Genomic DNA, 15,916 nt, shown 5'->3' with positions numbered 1-15,916 from the left:
CCCCCTCCGTTCTCCTAACGGGCGGGAGTAGAGCGCCCTCCCAGCCAATCAAAGTTCAACTGGGCCCAACTCCCGCGCGTCTTTCAAAGGACACCTAGGAACCAATGAGCGTTTAGAGGCCGAGCCAGGGCACCGGGGGGGCGGAGTAAGAAACAGAGCGAGGGCGTGATTGGTTCCTAGAAGACGCCGCGCCCCACCTCACAAAAGGACGTACCAATGAGCTGAGCGGAGGGGCGGGCTCGGCGCGGGGCCGCTGAGACTCTGGTGCAGCTGGAGGGAGACGGTGGCCGGTCGCGACGTGGGGCGGCCAGCGATGAAGCCGGTGAGTCGGGCCGAGGCTTGGAGGAGCGAAGCCGCAGGGACGGCAGCGGGGCCGGCTTCTGGTGCTGGCTCTCCCACTTACTGTATAAGCGATGTCGGTCTATTCTGGACCTCAGTCTTACCCTGCTCCCCAGTTCCTGGGCCCGTGGGCAGCCCGGGTCTGGTGGCGTAATGACTCGCGCAGTAACGGTCCTTGGGCAGGGGAGGTGGCGCTTCCCGGGACCCGCGAGAGCGATGGCTGCGACCGAACAGGCTCGGCGGCGGGCGAGGGGAAGCAGCATTCGCTGTGCGTCTGTCGTGGGCTGTCTGCTATCGCCTGCCGGGTCTTCTAAACCTCGCGACAGCCCCGCCGGAGAGGGCTGAGCCCCGTTTTACTGGGGAAGCTGAGGCTGAGAGAGCTCAAGTGTCTGAGCGTATCAGTCTGCCGGATACCCCAGCCCCAAAAGATGTGGCCGGCGGCCCTGTGCCCCCTGGGGAGCGGTCCTCGCCGTGAACAAGGAAAATGTCATGAAAGACGACTGCCCGCCCCCGCTTGTGGGTGTCGTCGCCACTGCCTCGCCGCCCGCCCGCCCCCCAGCCGCCCGGCACCTGGTGCCTCCCCCGAGGTTCAGAATCCCTGCGTCCCGGGAGCGGAAACGCCCGGCTGTGTTAGGGTTTCTAAACCTGTCTGGGAGAACCTGAGTAGGCCACGCAAACTGAAAATCTTGAATCATCAAAACTGCTTTTCAGAGAAAGAAACAGATGCAAGAAGCTGAAGCCCCACCTGACTCACATCTACCGCCAAGGCTGACAACTTCATTTGATTTGAGTTAATAACAGGGACAGGGCCAAAGCAACTCAAGGCCACAGCCTAATTTGGCTCTGTAATGTGATCTTGTAACAGGCAAGACCATTGTAGACTATAGCTTCAGAGCTAGAAAGGCCATTAGGTGGTTGCACTTACTAATCCCCATGTTACCATGCGTTGGGACATCAGCTGTCCTTCCGTCCTGTCCTCTTTCTCCACTTGTCCCCAGAAAGGGAAAATGAGTGATCTGATCCTCAAGTTTGGGAGCTGCTGAACACAGGTAGTTCCACCCTTTCTCCCTTCTCTCTGCCGCATGGGAGTCTTGGGTTGTCATTGGCTGCCTATGACTGGGTGGATAAATCCAATTCTAGAGTGAAGAATTGACAAGCCCACCAGACCACTGCTTTAAAACAATAATGACACTGTAATAAGACTAATGTATTGACTTCCATTTCCCTGGAAGTGTCTTATCTCTCAGTTGTTTCCAGTTAAGGAGTAGAAGAAAGGTATGTTTTTATTGGCCTTATAAAACTCCAACAGTCTGCCATGTAGAAATGATGCCTACAGCATTAAGCTCCAACTCCTTAGATCAACACACAAAGCCCACTTCAATCTCTCTAGTCCAATGATTCACAAAGTTGAGGGCAGGTTATTCTACCTATACTCCTACCCCAACCAAACTACTAGGCTGTATGGGAGTTATTTTTTGATAAATGGGGTAGGGTAAAACTACATCTCTAGCTTCATCTCCTCTGCTCTGATAATAGTTTCCAAATACACAAGCCCTTTCTCCTTTTGCCATAATAGCCTTAGCTTCTTCCCTATCTGCCTAAAACCTCCTGCTCATCCCTCTAAACCCAGCTAATGCATCTCCTCTGTGAAGCTTTCTCCAGCTCCCTAAGTAGTCAGTCACTCCCTTTTCTAAAATGCATAGATTTTGCTTCCATTTTAGCACTTAAAATTTCCTTCTGTAATCTGTGCACACATCTGTGTCTACAACTACACTGAAAGTAGGCTATTTATTTTATGGATCTTGGCTCTCCAGAACTTGGCAAATGAAGGTGTCTAAGAAATGTTTGTGAACAAGTGAATAAATCTCACTTTATAGTTGTGAAATACTGAGATCCAGAATAAACTGACATCACTTATACAGCAAGTGGCAGAGCCAACACCAGAAGCCAGGCTTCTTGATTCCCAATCCAACTCTACTACAAAGTGCTGTAATTATTAATAGCATGGTAAATTGCAATAATTTATTGTTATTGCTGATCTCTCTGATACTCCAGATTGAATAAATTGCAAATGTGCATTCAGTGTGTGTTTAAGCAAAGATCAGCTATACTAAGACTATATGTAAATATTCTTCTCTACAGTTATTTAACGTAACTGATTTCTTTTGAAGCCTAGTTCATTGCAAACAAGTGAGTTTGACTCATCAGATGAAGAGCCTATTGAAGATGAACAGACTCCAATTCAGATATCATGGTATGTTAACATTTCTGATCAGTGATGAGCTGAAGTACTTGATGTGTACATCATAATCTTTGTAGCATGAATTACACCTATTGAAAATATTTAATGATTCTCTTACACTGATTGTAATTCTAATCTTTGCGAGATTGTCTAACTCCATGGTTTATTTAATATCTATGATAAAATTAGGCTCTTTTGCCTGGAGGGGTGGGGGGGTCCTTTATACATTGAGAAAACCACAGTAGAAACAAGTAAGGAGTTGAGATCGGATTGGAATGATCTCCCATTTAGTACCAAAACCTACTTATTCTTTTATGACAAAAGAATAGTGTACCAAATGGTGCGATAGTTCATTGGTTCTCATTTAGTCAAATCCTAGAACTACTTGCCACAGGAACATGTCAATCAGCAGACCATTTAAGATAAAAGCCACATTACCATAGATACAATAACAGATAAAAATGTTTCTACAGAAAAATCAACTTCCAGATCTTGGCAGTGACTTATGGTTACACCAAATTCTCTACAACCAGCAATCAGATGCTTTCTTTCTTGCTGTAAATGTAATCATTGCTTTATTTAAGAAAGCCATTCCCTCCCTGGCCGAATAGCTCAGCTGGTTAGAGCATCCTCCCCATACACCAAGGGTTCCATCCCTGGTCAGGGCACATACAAGAATCAACCAATGAATGCATAAATAGGTGGGACAACAAGTCAGTGTTCTCTCTTCTCTATCTCTATCTCTCTTCCTCTCTATCTAAAAGAAAGAAAGCCCTTCCCTACTGTAGAAAGAGAAAAAAATGTAAGTGTTGTCCCTAAAGTTTTTTGTTCTGCCATCAAATAGCAATTATTTTTCATTGCCCCTTCTAACCCCCCTTTAAAACTCAAAAATTCATCAAATTTTCAGTCAGGTGGTGTTTATATGTTGTCCCTTGTTTTCCTCTAAACTCATTTTCTGTCTTGCAAGTCAGGTAAGCCTCTGCCACCACCACCACCACCCCCCAAGTCCCTGAGTACTGCAAACTGGAAATATGGTTTTTTGAAATTATTTCATTTTAACCAAAATCCATTACTACAAAAAGTGGGTGGCCTGTGATTTTTTTTATCATGAAATTGTATGTTTAAGGAGATCCTACAAAGAAATCTTAAAATAGTAATGTGTAATGAATGCTGGGGATGAAATTGTCAGATGGTCATTTTCCAGCTTATTTCCTAAGGTTATTAAGAAAAACTATCAGGTAATATACCACCGGGTAACTTAAGTACACTTTATATTAGCCGTAGGCATTCTAGGCATTATTATCTTTAAGGTATGTTTAAATTAACTTGCCACTTTTTAGGACTTAAATTGTAACAAAGCGCCCGGCCGGGTGTGGCTCAATGGTTGAGCGTTGACCTGGGATCCAGGCAATCAGGGTTCGATTCCCGGTCAGGGCACATGCCCGGGATGTGGGCTTGATCAAATGACTCTCTCATCATTGATGTTTCTATCTCTCTCTCCCTCTCCTTTCCTCCCTCTGAAATCAATAAAGATATATTTAAAAAAAAAAAAAATTGTAACAAAGTAAATGATAGGTCTCTGTTTCAAAACTTCCATTCTTTCTAGGCCTTTTTGTGACCAACACATTGATATTTAACTATGAATTTTTGTTTTGTGACTACTATAAACCTTTAAAATACCCTTGTTTAGTGGCAAGCACATGCGTTTGTTAAATTGAATTTCCATTTATTACTTTTTATAAACTGAGCTATACTTTATGATAAAGTTTTGTCTTTTCAGGCTACCCCTGTCACGAGTGAATTGTTCTCAGTTTCTGGGTTTGTGTGCTCTTCCAGGTAGGTAACACTACAGTTGGTTTCTTATTGATATACTTAAAGAGTTTTTGGTGTTTAGATTTTTTGTTTGTTTCTGGTCAGCTAACACATTATTCTCTGTACTGTTAGGAGAATGTCATAGGCCATCAGCAGGGGGAACTCACTTTTGGGAGCCTTTATGGTGGGCCATAGATAAAGGAACATAGATCCATGCTTCAAGCCTTCTAGATCCACATTCAGTTTTACATTTCTGACTTACCTCTCTTAGTAAAATTTAAACACTGGGGTACAGTGTGAGGTTGAGGACTATAGCCAGGTACTTGTTACAGAAAGGACACGGAATAAATAATCCTTACATTAGTAGTTCCTTCAGCTGGGCTCTATAAATCTCTGGATTATATTCCTAAGAATATAATAAATTGAAATTTACATTCAAAATGGAATTGAAGCATATAAATGATCATGTGGAATGACTTTCTAAAGTAACTATATTGTGTTTAAATATATTAGTTATATATGACCAAAAACTGACTTTTTCGCTTGTTTTATTACTTGTAGGTTGTAAATTTAAAGATATTAGAAGAAATATCCAAAAAGATACAGGTAGGTGTAATATGAAACAACCATATTAATAGTTTTTTGAAAAATAACACAAAATCTCTTTGTCAGAAAGAAAAATTAGTCTTTTCTCAATATACCAAATAAATGTTTGATATTTCATAAAATTTCAAACCACAGACTTATTCTAATATGTAAAGAGGTATTTGTGAAGGGCACAGAGAACTCATCATTCACTAAAGTAAACATGATGTTGCTTTTCACCAAATGGTATAGTTATATTATACATAGAAACTGCATTTGGGTTTAGAATGTGTAATTTGGAGGGAGAGAAGTATGTAAACAGGAAACTGATATTGCATTGCCCAGGTCTTTGAACATGCTGTGCTTCACAGACTTGACTGTGGTAGCAGAAATTAAGCCTGAGCTGGGAACCCGGAGGTAGTAGTGAAATTGTCCATCCCAGATAGAAAATTTAGAGAGCCAGCATCTAGGTGGGAAAGACAGAGTGAGGTCTGATCTTCACATGCCCAAGGATGTTCATACCACTAAAGCTTTGAGCCATAATCCCTCAAATAACCTGATAATCTATCCCAATTTGAAATTTACATATTTCGAGATACTAAAAAACTCAGATTTTCAAAATATTTTATTCTGGTTATCCTGGAATAAAACAGGGCTACTGGTCCTACCAATGTCCTTATAATACATCAAAATTAAAATATAGTATTGCTTGATTCTGACTGGAAGAGATTTTTTTTTTAATCTTAAGTTTTTTTCCTGGTTGTTGCAGTATGTCAGTTTGCTGATGTATGTTCTCTAATTTTTTCCTTACCTACCAAAAAAGACTTAAAGAGGCTAATAGATTAGTTGACCCTTGCAATATTTGTAAAGATTTGCTGATTTAGAGATACCCACCATGGTAGGAAATTTCCAGTTGGAGAATATTTAATGTAAATCACTGGTTCAAGAACCAATCTTGCATATTTTGGAAAGCCCTATTTATTTAGTATCTTCTATAAAAGGGGTTTCCAATATTTTACTAAACCTCTTGTTTTTCAATGGAATCCAATATATGCGCCAGATGACAACGTTTGATGGAGGAGACCTAGAATCCACTTGTAGCAGTTCCTGTGTTTCCTCCTCAGAGTCCTTTCCAAAGAAGTTTGAAAACCACTGTATAATTGTAATTACCCAATGTGTACAAGAGGCAAATAGAAAATTACTTACTCTTAAAAATGGTTAAGTATGTTAACGACAGGTTAAATGCTTTTAGAAGTTCAAAAATATAGCAGTATCATCTCGAGCATCACTGTCCAGTAGAAATGTAATGAAAGCCACAAATAGAAGCCATGTATATAACTTCACATTTTCTAGTTGTCACGTTAAAAAAGTAAAAACAGGTGAAATTAACTTAATATATTTTATTCAACCTACTATTGCCTAAATAGTATCGTTTCAATGGGTTTTGCTTATAAAACAAATTATTAATGAGATAAAGTTTTTGTATTTAATCTTTGAAATTAGATTTATATTTTACACTTAGAAAATCTCAATTTAGACTAGCCACATTTCAAGTACAAATCTAAAGGTTCATGATCAAAGGCACTTTGTACTTAAATGGCTAAATGTCCTTGGATTTAGGAGGTAGGGAGGGAGAGGGGCTCAGAGCAGCCAGAATTATTCATTCACTACGAATCAAATGGTCTATAGTGGATATGCCATGAGGAAGTTCTGTAGAATGGCCTGTGGTACTGTTGCTTGGTTCATATTCATTATAGAGAAACTAGCTAAGTTGCATAATCCTAAGAGAGCTGATGTTTTACTTCCTAGAGACCTAGTCCATAGATTAAATTCATGATGGTGTGGTATGACTATAACAGAATACCAGAGCTCTGGTCCATGGCCAGGCTGGAGACTTCGTATACAATGCTTAGGGTAAAACAAAACGACAGACTGGTGAAGACAGCAAACGTGGTTGGTTTTGTGTGAAGAAAACAGAAAAGAAAAGTGCTATCATTGGACTTCTCAAGAGTTTATTTTGAAACATTAGATGTTTTTAAATTTATTTTAAAGCAGCATATACTGTAAAAAAATTTTCAAGAACAGCAATATAATTGACTCATCTTAAAATTCAGTAAAAAGCATTTTGAATTATAAAGTCAGGTTTAATTTTAATCGCCTTTCATTGCAGATGTTTCTAAATCCTATTTTGTGCTTAGTGACTTGATTTTTACCCTAGTTTGAGGATCAGTATTGTTTTAGGTTATCAGTAAGCTCTTCAAATTTATAGATTATCATTTGTTATTTACTTAGTTTGGCTTAAGAAATGAAATTCCAGCCCTGGCGTGTGCACCAAAAGGTCGCCAGTGGCTCGTGGCCAGGTTGTAGGTTCAATCCCGGTGTGGGGGCGGGGGGGGGGCGAGAGGTAACCGATCTGTGTTTCTCTCTCCTCCCTACCTCTCTGTCAAAAAACTCAATAAAAACATATTTCAGAATAATAATAATTCCTTTAAAAAAGAAAAATGTAACTCCATATTGTGTGTGTCTGTGTATTTTGGTCTATTGGCAGAAGAATTAAAGAACTATGGCATACAAGACATATTTGTTCTCTGCACCAGAGGAGAACTGTCAAAATACAGAGTCCCAAACCTTTTGAACCTCTACCAGCAGCACGGAATTACCACTCATCATCACCCAATCCCAGATGGAGGGACTCCCGACATAGCCAGCTGCTGTGAAATAATGGAGGCGCTTGCAATCTGCCTTAAAAATAACAGAAAAACCTTAATACAGTAAGTCTTCCTTTCTCCATACATTACATGAGAAATGTCCCGGTCAGGAGGATTTCTCGAATTACTGCACCCTTATTCAGTTATTATTTACCTTCGGTTTTGGTGCAAGGATTAAAAAGAAGTAATGCATGAAAAGTACTAGCACAATACCTGACACAGAGCAAGCATTCAGAAATTTGCTATTATTTTGAAAACTAAGGACAATAAAAGTAGATTTTGAAATTTTTAGAATAGGGTTCCAGGCTCTTTTTTCTTTCCTTTTGTCTTACTCCTTTAGTTATAATTTTGGGGCCCTCCCTTCTTAATAAGGTGGCCCATTATTCCCATTAACCTTACTTATTAGCCTTTCAGTTGCTTCCAACAGCAAGAAAGTCAATTTTTTTAAAAAATAGCAAATAATCTCTAAGCAATGAGCAATCTTAAAAATATGACTTGAAAATTACATTTGATTATATGACTTTGCTACCAAGATGAAAGAGGGATTGTCACTGTTTGTCAGATATCTATACATAAGCTGCTGATATGAAAGTTTAAAACAAAAGATGTTAAAGAAAAAAGGAGAGAAGAAAAAAGTAGCTTGGAGAAAGGAAGCAGAGAGACGCCCAGCAGTAGAGAGTAGCAGTGCCAAGGTGAGAGGGGTGCCGTGGGGAGGGGCAGCAGATGCTCTGCCAGGGGTGAGACACAGCAGAGGGCCAGCCACAGGGAGCAAACCAGTGCTTCTCTGTGCCAATGGTACTTTTTGTAGCTTAGTAAGCTGCTTAATCCTTTCTGAAACAAGATAGAATATTAAATGCTTTAATACCTCAAAAGCCCTAAAGTCCTGAATTCATTGTGTTGCGCTAAAAAGTATGAGGACTGTACCAAATAACCGATAGTGTTAGGCCACCCAGGGACAGGGCAAACCCAGCCACCCTCTCTTCTTCGGCCTAGAGCTCAGGGGCCCCATGCCAGCAGTTCCTCGTCTGAAGGCAAACCACACCAGTGCGGGGGTCTCTGAGGACACACACCTGTTTGTGGGCAAACTGAACTCAGACATACAGAGAACTACAGCATGCAGAGTAGGGAATAAAGAACTAGAAACCATCCTACAGTCTACAGTTTGCAAACTTTCTCCAGAGAAACACATAATCTCTCACTGTAAACAGTCACTAATTGCTAGAATAAGTAGTTATCTATGCTAAGTTTTCTAAGTCTAAGTAAAATAGCATTAGATAATTAGATGTAGCTAGTGAAAAATATTTTCCAATTTTTGGACCCTTTTTTCAAACCAATTCTGAGATTTTTTTTTTCAAGTAAATCTTTGAAAGATTTACTAAAAAGTTTCCAGAGATCAAACTAGCTCAGATCAGTGAAGCTTATTAATAAATTCCACTCTAACAGGTTCTAGCAAATCAAATGCTCCGATGTTTGAAGAGTACAGACAGGATGGAAAGATGGGTGGGCAGCCTTGCATATGTTAAATGTTTCAGGCTCCCATAAATTAAAGCATCTGATGACTGGAATTTTTCATTGTCCCAGAGCTTTTGAAGGTATCCTAGAGTAACTACTGTTGGGACAAAGACAATTTCCTCTCCATTCTGCCATCTTCAAATGCCCACATTACTAGACAGCTCTCAAGTTTATCCCTCAGAAACAGGCTCTGGTCCAGCTTTTCACTGTCGTCTCCCGATGCTGTCTCACTGTTCTCCTTGGACATTTTCATTCCTTTATAAAGTCAGTGAACACTGCTTGCCTACCATGATATACCATTTCCTAGAGCTGTTGTAACAAAGTACCCCAGACTGGGTAGCTTAAAACAACAGAAATTTATTCTCCCCCAGTTCTGGAGGCTAGCAGCTCAAAATCAAAACCCACAGCCATACTCTCTCTAAGGCTCTAGTAGAATCCTTCCTTGCATCTCCGTAGCTTTCGGTGGTGGCTGGCAATCCTTGACATTTCTTGGCTTGCAGCTACATCACTGCAATCTCTGCCTCTGTCATCATATAATTCTCCCTGTGTGTTTGTGCCTTCACATGGTATTTCCTCTTATAAGGACACCTGTCATGTTAGATTAGGGCCCACTCTAATGACCTCATCTTAACTCGATTACATCTGCAAAGACCCCATTTCCAAATAAGGTCACATTCACAGCACTAGGGATTAGGACTTCAACATGTCATTTTGGGGACATAATTCAACCCGTAACACCATGTCCCAAGCTGAATACAGAACATACACTGCGAAGCACAAGCCCCGCCCTCAAGGAACCCACAGCTAACAGCACTACCATGTCAGTGCAATAAAACTTACGCAAGGTGTGTATGAGGCAGCACACAGGGCAGCGGTGGCTTCTGTCGGGGTGCAAAGCATTTTGGGGAATGAAATTGGAGCTGGGTTGTGAAGGATGAATAGGAATCAACCAGCCGGTCAGAGGAGGGAAGATGAGGGGGTAGCAAGAGCTGTAGAGTAGTAGTAATCTTGCAGACAGCCACTGCAGTGTTCTCTCTCTACCTTTCATGGTAGATCCTCGTCTCTGAAGCAGGCTACCTCTGGACACTGAGTAGAAAGCCAGCTGATGAATTCTCCAGAGGTCCGTACCTGTCTGCCCTCTGTCTCACATCCTATCACAAGACATGCATCTACAGCTTCATCTGCAATACACTACAGTAACCGATGTTCCGGATGAGTCATCAGCACCCAGTTAGGTCCAGTGTACCCTCTAAGAAAGTCAGGAAGGTGTAATACATGTGTCAGGGTCTTTGAAAATGATAAAAATGAATGGTTTTGTTGCTTTCAAGGTTAATCTTCATTTTTCTGAGTTCAGTTATGCAGAATTGCTAATGTCTTCACAGTGCTAACATTAGTTTACTTCTGTGCCAAGCTCTGTTCTAAGCCCTTTCCAGATGTTACCTCTTTCAGTCCTCACTATGATGTAGGTACTGTTGCTGTCACCATCTTGTAGGTGAAAAGGCCGAGGCCCAGAGAAGCTAAATAACTTGCTTAGGCTCATGCACCTAATAAATGACAGATCTAGGATTCAACCCAGGCTCTAAACTTCTATGAAACACTACCTCTATACTCGTTTTAGATGAATGAAGAGGTATTACACGGTCAGCACTTGTCCTGTAACCACTACGGTTTTATTCAGACAGAGGAAGATAATCCAATGGCAACTGGTAAAATAGTCTGATTTCTATCTATTTAGTAACAAGTTCCACTTCTCAGATGTAGATCCTGGAGTTTAAAGGTCACTAAAAAGGCCTTGCCTACTTGACCCTTAGAGGTGTTCAGAATATCTAACAAATAAATAAGCACTTTGCTCTTTATCAATTCAAAAATCCTATTTCGGTGTGCAAGGTACTGTGCTAGGCACTAGAGTTAGAAATAGATGGCAGAAAGAGCAAGGCTATAGTTGTAATTGTTGGGATGGAATGAAAATATACAAATCTCAAAACTGTACTTTCCTTTCAGCTGTTATGGAGGAGTTGGGAGATCTTGTCTTGGTAAGAAATATGTTTTCATTATTCAGTATTTTTTAACTTGGAAGTTAAACTGCTTCTGGGCCATATGCTCATGGTATGAAAATGAAACGAAGCACAGTATAAGTCCGCTACGACCCGTCCGTTTAGTTAAGGCCCTAAGTTTGGTGTTCCCCAGGAAGCTGAGGTGGGAGTGGGAGGTGTTTTCAGCATTGTTTTGGAGAATTCTGTAAAACATAATTTACAAGTCTTGGCACCTGCATTCTTGTGTTTTGTTTTGTTTTCTAATGTTACTCCTATGCAGGTGTTATGATACCAACAGTAACTTCTAAATAATATCCACCTGTAACATAAGTATGAAAACCAAAGTTAATTACCATCTGTTAACTTTAAACTTTTTTAAAAATGTAGTAGGGGGAAAAAACAGTTAATAAAATGCCACACTGGAGTAACAGTTTTTCCTTTTAGTATTGGACAGTATGGAAATTAAAAACTTTTGTGTTTCAAAGAACCACCAGCAAAATTAAGACAACCCCCAGAGTGGGGAAAATATTTGCAAACCATATATCTGATAAGGGACTCACCTAGAATATACAAAGAACTCTTACAACTCAATAAAAAGACAATCCAATTTTTAAAAAGAGAAAAGATCTGAATAGATATTTCTCCAAACAAACTATACAAATGACCACTAAGCACATGAAAAGATAGATGTTCAGCATCACTAGTCATCAGGGAAATGCAAAACAAAGCCACAATGAGATACCACACAACACCCATTAGGATGGCTATTATCCATAAAAAGGGAAAATAAGCATTTGCTAGAATGTGGAGAAATTGGAACCCTCGTACATTGCTGGTGGGAATGTAAAATAGGGCAGCTGCGTTGGAAAACAGTCTGGCAGTTCCTCAGTTAAATACAGTTACCACACGACCCAGCAATTCCACTCCTCAGTATATACCCAAAATAAATTAAAATGTTATGTGCACACAAAAACTTATACATGAACGTTTATAGCATCATGATTCATAAGAACCCCAAATGGAAACAACCCAAATGTCCATCAGTTGAAAAATAAAATGTATATCCATACAATGAAATATTCATCCATAAAAAGGCACGTGCCACTATATGTATGAGTCTTGAACACATTATGCTAAGTGAAAGAAGCTAGTCACAAAAGACAACATATGATTCCATTTATTAAAAAATGTCTAGAATAGGCAAATGTATAAAGACAAAGTAGATTATTGGTTGCTTAGGGCAGGACAGGGGGTGGTAGGGGGAATGATAACAAAAGGTTACAGGGCTTCCTTCTGAGGCGATGAAAATGCCCTACAACTGACTGGTGATGGCTGCACATATCTGTGAATACACCGAAAGCCACTGGCTTGTATACTTTAAATTATATACTTATACGACATATGGATTATAACTCAATAAAAGCTATGTAAAAAAAATGAAGCCAGTATTAAACTTTAATTCAACCAGTCACTTAAAATCATAATTTAAGCCCCACTGGGCGTGGCTCAGCAGTTGAGCATCGACCCAGGATCCAGGAGATCGAGGTTCGATTCCGGGTCAGGGCACATGCCCGGGTTGCGGGCTCCATCCCCAGTCGGGGGCGTGCAGGAGGCAGCCGATCAATGACAACTCTCTCGTCATTGATGTTTCTCTCTCTCTCTCTCTCTCCCCCTCCTTCCTCTCTCTGAAATCAATAAAAACATATTTTAAAATATCTGTTAAAATCACAATTTAACTGTCAAAAAAACACATAGTAAGGCCTCAGACTTTTAATTCATTTCAAACAATTACACCAAACTTAGTCTTCTGTACCAACATAAATCTAATTAAATATAAAATACTCTACCCTATCATTAATTTCTTAATAATATACTATTTTTCTATCATGTTCTATTAGTAGCCGCTTGTCTCCTACTATATCTGTCTGACACAGTATCACCACAGCAAGCCATAGACAGCCTGAGAGACCTAAGAGGATCTGGAGCAATACAGACCATAAAGGTAAGGAGGTTGACTGTTTTTGTGCAGGTGTGATTAGGTGGCAGATGGTTAGAAAAACAGTGTAATTCATCACTGTGGGAAAAGAAACAAATGTCTCCTTCCTTCCTCTGGTTCTTTTTGGCTGGTTGAATGACCAAATCAACATGGGACAGATTGACAGGAGAAAATGAAATTTAACTCTGTGCTCATGGGAGCCACATACACACGAGTCAGAGGCTCCGTATGCAGGAGAGATTCAGAGATAAATGGGAAATTACATGTATATTTGATATTCTGAGCTGGGGATGAGGAAAGGCCGTTGGCTTCAGAAGGCATTGCAGGGAGAGCACATGTTCAGTTATCAGTAGTTTGCCCTGCCATATAGGTGGGTTATCTCCAATAATCTCTTATTATAGGCAAGGCCCCTAATTCAGATCCCTCTAGATAGTTGGGGAGGAGGGTGGCAGAGGTTTCTCTTGAGCCCACAGGGTCTTGGTTGCCTTTAGCTCAAAATAACCCATGTACCACTGACACACATCTTGGGGTGGCTGGTTCTGAACCCCTATATTATCAAAAAAGCAATGAAAATCAAAGCATTCTATTATTCATATATCACCTGTTTATATTTTGATTTTTTTTTAATTTACTTTAAAATATAACCTGGGTGTCTACAAAAGTTCACAGTGCTGCAAACAAAATAATGAAAAAATTTGAACTTCCCGGTTTACTCTTCCAAGATCTACAACTGTTCCGTTTTTGCCCATTCCGTTCTGGGAGTGAATCCTCTCACTTGGAAAAATGAGGTGGTTACTATAAACTTGGTAGTTTCTTGGGTAGATTTTTACCCAAAAGGTCTAATGAAATGATCCTATTATATCACCCAAAAACTTAATATAGATAGATGACCGTAATACAAAAAATATAAAGCAATGCCATTATCTTTCACTGCGGGTAATCAAAGTGGTGTTTTCCACATTGACTTCCCTTTAACACTTCAAAAACACTGCAGTCAGTAGCAATGCCCAAGGATATTATATTAACCATATTGCTGAAAAGACTAATTTCACTTTATTTGTAGCTCTGTAAAGCTCAATTAGGAGCAGGCACTGAAGAATCCTGACCTTTAGGTGGCTCCCTGAGCTGGACAGTCCATCTTCCCAGGGTGCAAGTCTAACCAAGTATAATGGATGTGAATTATTATAACTGATAAATCCACCAAGCAGCCTGACTCCCAGTGCTCAAATAAGGCCATTCACAAAACAGGCCATACAGGATCCCCTTCACTGCACAGGTTCTGAAAATAGAGCTCCCTTTATTACTAAGATCAAATGATCCTGCAAATTCAAGATGTTCTCAAGTCTCTCTTTGAAACAAAACAAAATGCACAAACATAAGCATATATGTATATATGTATGTACATGTTTTATATCTTTAATCTTGGAATTAAGCCCTTGTTAGGATGGACTGTCAATTTATCACCTCAACCTTCTGCAAATAGGTTTTCCCCCGTTAGCAGTAATTTCAACTCCTCAGTGATGAGATGAAATGAGATTATTGGCAGAGAAGCATATCCTCTAGGAAGCTATTAAAACTCCAAATAAATTTAAACTTTTTTTAAAAATTTGCTTAAGATTTGTGATATTATCTACTATGAGCATTCCAAATGGATTGTTACCTAAAAAAGTGAAAAAATAGGCCTTCTATAAATTCAGAAATAGATTTTCTTGAAGATACCAAAGTGAATTGGTACAGAAAGTGCCTTCTCCTCCCTACTTACGCCCTCCCCCCAGGGGAAGATACACTAGCAAAAAGAATGCCTTCATGGACTATTTTTAGTCTTATTTGCTCCTGCCAGTAAAGGGAGAAAGGATTTTTACCGATTTATAAAACATTCGTGTTTCAAGCTACCTTCTGATTTTTAGAGATTTTTAAAGCAATAGTTTTCACACTTTATGCTTCTTTATTGGAAGATAAATGCTTACCCCAAAGGATGTGGAATTGTTCTTAGCAAAAGTTTCGGACTTCTGATTCCTACCAGCATTAGGACTACTCTGGGAGGTAGTTTTCTACAATGTATTTCAGCACATCTTTTCTTTTTTCAGCAATATAATTATCTTCATGATTTCCGGGACAAACTAACTGCACACCTGTCATCAAGAGATTCACTATCAAGATCTGTATCTAGATAAAAAAGAATTTCTAACAGCATATATAGGACCATGTCTGATATCTGAGTTTAATATAATTTGAAGTGAAACCAATTGTTACCAACTTGAATGTAAATGTGTATGTGCGGATATTCCTAAAGGCTTTTATTGACAAATTTCATTGTGTCTCTTGCATCTCTTATAGGAGATAGAAAAATTTCTATAGTTTTCCTTTTTAGAAATGAACTGGCTGCTCTGGTATATTTCCCCTGAAAAAAAGAGTATGGGAAAAATATTTGGTTGCGTATTTTTATTATTTACTACACTTTTACCTCATTTTACTATTTGTAACTATTGGGTGGCATATAACATACTATTAAGTGTGCAAATTGGTGTATGTACCCAAGCTAAAATTATTCCTTTATTCCTCCCAAAGTCGCTCCCATTTTTTCTGCTTCACAGATGTATGTGAGGGACCCTAGGAATCATCTAGTCACCTCCCCCCAATACTGAGCCATCCCCAACAGCTGTTTATCCAACATTTGCTTGGACTTTTT

General features: G+C 39.7%; 1 protein-coding gene across 3 annotated transcripts; it reads left to right on the top strand.

Annotated features, from left to right (window-relative positions):
• Positions 1 to 252: 252 nt before the first annotated feature.
• Positions 253 to 15,652, top strand: CDKN3 (cyclin dependent kinase inhibitor 3). 3 transcript variants are annotated; one of them, XM_016198135.2, is made up of 8 exons: positions 253 to 322; positions 2,511 to 2,593; positions 4,362 to 4,417; positions 4,955 to 4,999; positions 7,527 to 7,749; positions 11,200 to 11,231; positions 13,130 to 13,233; positions 15,315 to 15,652. In XM_016198135.2, the coding sequence occupies exons 1-8, from the start codon at positions 314 to 316 to the stop codon at positions 15,399 to 15,401; spliced, it is 639 nt and encodes a 212-aa protein (XP_016053621.1). In that variant the 5' UTR covers positions 253 to 313; the 3' UTR covers positions 15,402 to 15,652. The 3 variants fall into 3 exon arrangements, with proteins under 3 accessions (XP_016053621.1, XP_016053620.1, XP_016053619.1); XM_016198134.2 differs by lacking the exons at positions 13,130 to 13,233; positions 15,315 to 15,652 and having other exon boundaries at positions 7,530 to 7,749; positions 11,200 to 11,949; XM_016198133.2 differs by lacking the exons at positions 13,130 to 13,233; positions 15,315 to 15,652 and having other exon boundaries at positions 11,200 to 11,949.
• Positions 15,653 to 15,916: the final 264 nt, after the last annotated feature.

Source organism: Miniopterus natalensis, chromosome 1, assembly GCF_054644295.1.
Source record: "Miniopterus natalensis isolate mMinNat1 chromosome 1, mMinNat1.hap1, whole genome shotgun sequence".
NCBI classification, from domain to species: Eukaryota; Metazoa; Chordata; class Mammalia; order Chiroptera; family Miniopteridae; genus Miniopterus; species Miniopterus natalensis.
Note: the sequence above shows the minus strand (reverse complement) of the source record. Positions and strands in the feature narration are given on the sequence as shown.

What these genes read in the sequence shown, in the direction of transcription:
- CDKN3 (XM_016198133.2), top strand. An exon ending in GGGTTTGTGTGCTCTTCCAG is followed by an intron (nt 4,418 to 4,954) that starts GTAGGTAACACT and finishes TATTACTTGTAG; the next exon opens with GTTGTAAATTTAAAGATATT. An exon ending in AAATATCCAAAAAGATACAG is followed by an intron (nt 5,000 to 7,526) that starts GTAGGTGTAATA and finishes GTCTATTGGCAG; the next exon opens with AAGAATTAAAGAACTATGGC.